Source organism: Scleropages formosus, chromosome 12 (assembly GCF_900964775.1).
Source record: "Scleropages formosus chromosome 12, fSclFor1.1, whole genome shotgun sequence".
Taxonomy (NCBI): Eukaryota; Metazoa; Chordata; class Actinopteri; order Osteoglossiformes; family Osteoglossidae; genus Scleropages; species Scleropages formosus.
Genome location: NC_041817.1, coordinates 12,653,180 through 12,658,866, shown reverse-complemented (window position 1 = coordinate 12,658,866; position 5,687 = coordinate 12,653,180). Strand labels below are relative to the sequence as shown.

General features: G+C 42.7%; 1 protein-coding gene across 1 annotated transcript; it reads left to right on the top strand.

Moving 5' to 3' along the window:
* The first annotated feature begins 1,400 nt into the window (after positions 1 to 1,400).
* Positions 1,401 to 3,917, top strand: LOC108937962 (helix-loop-helix protein 2-like). The gene is made up of 2 exons (XM_018758210.2): positions 1,401 to 2,027; positions 3,353 to 3,917. The coding sequence occupies exon 2, from the start codon at positions 3,386 to 3,388 to the stop codon at positions 3,752 to 3,754; it is 369 nt and encodes a 122-aa protein (XP_018613726.1). The 5' UTR covers positions 1,401 to 2,027; positions 3,353 to 3,385; the 3' UTR covers positions 3,755 to 3,917.
* The last annotated feature ends 1,770 nt before the right edge of the window (positions 3,918 to 5,687 follow it).

The window sequence follows — 5,687 nt, the reverse complement described above, 5'->3', positions numbered from 1 at the left end:
CTGTGCTGAGAGCTCACCCTGACTGCCACAGTAGCACTGCTCTTGGTTAATTATTCGATTATGCTTTTTTGTTTCTTTATTAGCTAAAACATGTATATAATATAATCTGACAGGTTCATTGCTGTATGGTTTAGTGCAACCGCCCAACTTGTTGTATTGCTAAGATTGTTCTCTAATCTGAGAATATTCATTCGGTCCGGTTTTACTCGTTCACCTGTATAACCATAGTCCCGACGCAAAGTTAGGGCTTTCAGACAATAGAAGGAACGAAGAGGCGAGCGCTTCTCGGACACAAAAAGCATCTGGAGCGCCACCTTCTGACCGCAAACGGAAGTGGTACCCCAGCACACTGTTCTGAGGGCTGAATGGCCGGCGTGTGTGTGTGTGTGTGTGTGTGTGTGTGTGTGTGTGTGTGTGTGTGTGTGTGTGTGTGTGTACGGGGTGGGGTTTAGTTACGGCGCCGGTGCCTCTTGGCACCATAATTTGCAGATATGATTTGTGGAGAAAATCCGCTCAGTCCCTCATGTCTCCCTAACTAAAGCTGTTTTACCTTCATATACAGAATAATACTCGACTTCTTCTCAGACCCCCAAATTCTTCCCATCTCTGACCAAGAAAAGAGGCTTTCACTGAAATATTATTCTGTAGAGCCATAAAACACGACTTTTTGATGTTACTCCTAAGAAGCCTCCAAAAAGTTCAACAATAGAATAGTGAGAAAGTTAGACAAAAACTAGACATTATTGTAGTGAACTTCTAAACAAACTAAATCGAAACACTGACTATAGCTCCTATTGTATAATTATAACGTTATTGTCCGTTCTCTTTTTACATATTAAATTATTCTTGTTAACACGATATGAATAAAATGTGAATAAAATTGCACATTGAGATATGTACATGCACAGATTCATTAAATATCCTTCGACTGAATCACCTTTCATTCAATTTCATGACCGAAGAGAAAAGAAGTTGGTTTCATTGGGGGACTTCTGGGCTAGTTTGGATCAGCAGGTGGTGTCCCACTCTGAAAGTTCCTGGTTCGAATCCCACTTGTGATGTAGTTCTTTGATCGAGGTACTGTACTTACTCTGAACGGATGCAAATATGACTACTCCGCTGTATAATAAAGGGGTAAATCTTTGCAAAGTTTGTCATGTAACGGTAGTAAGTCGCCTTACGGTGGAATCAACTATATAATAAAGGATGATGGTAATATTAATAAGGATGCTTATACTGTCTCGCTGCGTCGGTGCCGATTCTCCCCATAAGGGTGGAGGGGATGGGGATGGGGATGGGGATAGGGATGGGAATGGGGCGGGGGGGGGGGGCTGCTCAGAGCGCAGACAATACGACTGACTGCACAAATGTATTCCCTTCCTTCCTTCCTCCGTCACTCGCGCAGAGCTTTATTAGGGAGCAGCGCTTCAGAGCGTCTCCTGCGCGCGCACGAGCGGCCGACACGAACACCTGGGGCAGCGAGGAGGGCGACGCGCGATTCTCTCCCAGAGCCTTTTTTAAATGAGATCTTCTCCGTCTCCCGGCCGCCAGCACTTTGCTCCTGACCTTATCTCCTCGGCCACCTCTATTGTTTTCACTCTCGGAGGCAGGAAGAAGCACTTTCACAAGAATTTGCGTCTCCAGCCGACGACGGACGACGTCCACGCTTCGATTTCGCGCGGCAGAAAATAATACAACAACAAGAATATTGAATAGGACACTCGCAACAAACCACATTAAAATAAACGTAAATAACAAATCAGTATAAAAAAAAATAAAGAAGTTTTTTTAAAAAAAAAAAAAAAAAACAAATACTGTGGTTCATATTTAATCATTCACGATCGGGCCTTAAGAGGAAGCTAATTTAGCGTTTCGTTGAGCGAGCGAAGAAGAGGATGAGGCGCGCGGGAGAGGAGGTATGACTGCAGGAGACACCAAAGAGCGGCGCTCGGTTCCTCGGAAGACCTGTTGTCTATGTAACTCCTCCGAAGAACCAACCGCTCTCTCCCACCCACACCTGACTGACGGTGAGTGAGTTCGAGGAATCCCGTACAAACAGCCGCCGTGTGTTGAAGGCGCTTTGTGTTAAATGTTACAGCCGCGTTAAATGTTTCCGCCAATAATAAGAATCGTAAGCTTTTGAAATCATGTGTATTGATAGAACACGAAGACGAAATTAAGATCTATGATAATCCGTCACTGTGCAATTAAGGCATGTGCTGAAGGCATAAATCTCATACTTTTATTAATTAATTTTCCGTTCGAGTGTGTGGCGCAACAGATTGGTCCTCGTGCTTTTCGGAGCTCTGTGGACGAACTGTGATTCAGAAACGGGTCATCCTGTGTGTGGTCAGCTGTCAGTGCTAGTAGGACAACCCTTCCCTGACATTTTGTTTGTTTCTGACATTTACTTTGGCTTTCAGTCACATTTGGGACGTCTTGCAATGTTTGGTAATCAACTTTGCGGTGATTTACCCATCTAAACAGCAGGGTATTTTTACTGTTACTCAGCTGAGAATCTTGACCGAAGATCCTACACCAGGACAGGAGTGGGATTCGAACCAGGACCCAGCCCTAGCTACAGCAACTACATTCTGTGAAATTTGATTGTGTCTTCGTTTAATGTTTGATTATTTATTTAGAATTTTGAGCGCACATCAACAATTCAACACATCCGAGCATATTTCAGAAGTAATGTAAAAGTGCTGAATGTTTGCGGCGTTACATGTAATAATAACAGAAGGTCGCAGATCTGAATACGAGGTGAGCAAATTAATCCTGAAGTTTGTAATATCAGGACGAACAAAAGTGATTATTGGATTTTTACACACACACACACAAAAATCCAGTTCTCAAATTTGACTGGCACATTTCTTTTCTGTACTCTCAAGTTTAAAATCTTACATTATCGACAGCATATTTTAAGATGCAACCTGCTGTAGCAGCACAATATTTTTTAAATGAAACCAGTTTTATACGTTGTAAAATAATACAAAGCACTTCAACATCAGTCTGTGACAACACGACGCTGCTGATATATAACCTGTTGACAAATTATTAAAGCAAAACTTGCTGATAAAAATGACAAGTTATTACGACGTTGATGTGGAAGGTAAAAATATGGAAAACAGGCCTAAAAGTCACCATATGCTGATGCTCCATGCTCGTTTTGCCCCTTTCCACAAGAATACCGCGCTGAAACGGATGAATCACTGTAAGGTTGGTCATTTACCACCACTGTAACTCCACTCGGGCAGCAAAGACTACGAGTGAGTAACGATACTATAGTATAGGGGTCCATGAAGCTGCGGTGTTTTCACTCTCGATTGCGTCGCGTGTTTCTGCTTTACAGCCTTTTCACACTGAAGCTGGCCAAAAGCTGAAAATGATGTTGAGTCCAGATCAGCCCGATTCCGACCTGCCCTGGGGACAGTCCGACGCCGAGTCGGTGATGAACGACATCAAGGCGGGCTGCGTTTCCGACGAGGCGCTGGAGACCGACGGCAAAGCGCGATCGGCGGCTCCTCAGGCTCTCAGCAGGGAGGAGAAGCGCAGGAGGCGACGCGCCACCGCCAAGTACCGCTCGGCCCACGCGACCCGCGAGCGCATCCGCGTGGAGGCCTTCAACGTGGCGTTCGCCGAACTGAGGAAGCTGCTGCCCACCCTCCCGCCAGATAAGAAACTTTCCAAGATCGAAATCCTCAGGCTGGCGATATGTTATATCTCGTACCTGAACCACGTCCTGGACGTTTAGAGCTCCGACTGACGCGACTCGGCGACGCTTGCTTCCCTTAAGGAGGAGACTGGAGTGGAAAAGTGTAGGGAAATATAATAATAATGTCGACATGTTTCGCAGCGGGAAACGAGGAGTGGGTGTTCGGATGCTAAAATTCCTGTTAATAATCTTTCTTGCTCCTACGGGGACGGGAGGCTCTGGGGGTGGGGTGGGCTGGGGGTGGGCGGGGATCCTGGAATTTAGTCGAGAGGAGTAATAGTCAAAACGCAATAATTTCATGTGAAACAAAGGGAGGAGACAGATGATGACAATTAATTTAATGAAAAAGAACAGCAGCAGGCTATGTCCTGTCGTCCTGTATGCTTTCATAGTCAAAAATAGGCAGAAGAAAACAAAATAAGGAATGTTCGTACAAGAAAGCTGTACAGTATAATAACGCTGATACTATATAACTGTAATCGTTTTGTTAAATCGGACTGTAATTTGAGTGACAGACCCCTGAGGACGTTGTGTCCGCTACTGAACTTTACTAGCTGCTCGAGTATGTGGTGATTTCCGTCATTAGGGAAAAAATAAGTACGTATAAGTGCCACTTCTTAAAAAAAAAATCTTCAAATCGTGACCTTAATTATCAATATTTTTCTTTACGTATTTATTTGCTTAAGTACTGCTATTTATTAATACATGATTTTGTTTTTCGTTTCACTTTCGAGATGTTTGTTTTATTTATGCGTTGATATATATGGTGTGTCTTAATAGATTAAAGTCCACTGTTTACGTATAAATGTATTGTAAAAATGAATCATGAATAATTATTTATATTTTAGACTGTGATATTTGTTTACAAAGTGACGTTTTGCTCTTCGATTGCACTTTTTTTGTGATACATTTCTGTTCAGTGTATTCTGTGAATGGAATTGTACGTCAAGCAGTTTATTATCGGTTATTCCTATTTATTTGTCTTTTTTAAATGTTCACTGAAACGATAAGCACTTCACTTTGGGTAGAGCCCTTAGATCATGTCTTGTATTAACGTTTGTAGTTTTATGAGTGTTAAGGGGGGAGTTGCTTGGAATTAAAAGAAGAAACTGTGGATTATTATTTCAAGGTCAGCCCGATTTTCCGGTCGGTCAGAGACCTGATGTAGGTTGGGAAGGGGGTGCAATATGACACCACGTAGCCCGTGTGAGAGTGAATAAAAAAGTGAAGTAATAAAGTAACCACAGTGTTCTTAGACAACGTGGTGATGCCACAGTACATGTTCCAAGGCTCACTTCCTATGCTGCGACCAAAAATCATTTATCATTAGATTTAATATTTTTGCTGTTATTAGAAAGTGTTTTATGTACCTGTCTCTGCTTTGAACTTCTTAATACAATAACTAATTTTTTATAGTGAGATGAACATATCCGGCATCCAAAGATTAGTCTTTTCAGGGTTTTTACCGTGTATCCGTTGCTCTATAGCACACATTTTGTAGCTGAGTATCAATAAACTAGTTTCTATCGAACACAGTTTTTCATATCTTATTGGTGATTTGTTTTGGAAAAATAAATATTGAACAACTAACGGTCGGTGTGGCGTTCGTTTTCATTTCGTTTTACACTTAGTATGGAATGCTGACTTGAAATAATATTGGGCTGATACATTTATTGCGGTTTCTACAAAAGCAACCAATGAGCGACACATCCGAAGAACTTGAGCTTTTTTGCTACGAAGGAGTTGTTGTTGGGCATCTTTTTCTTGTACCGCAGCACAGACTTCGAGAAGTCATGTCAGAACACAAGCAGCAAAGGCAGAGGGGTGAGAAACGGCACAGACGTCAAATCAGAGGGGGGACCCAGTTCATCGGGGCAAAATCTGCTCTTTTTGCACCTGTTCTCACTAGTATCTGTCTGTTTCGATGGCTCTTCTCTTCTTGCCTCCAGTGAAATGCCTTAGGAGACGTTAT

Coding starts and splice junctions, on each gene's coding strand:
- LOC108937962 (XM_018758210.2), top strand. CDS start 3,386: ATGATGTTGAGTCCAGATCAGCCCGATTCCGACCTGCCCTGGGGACAG.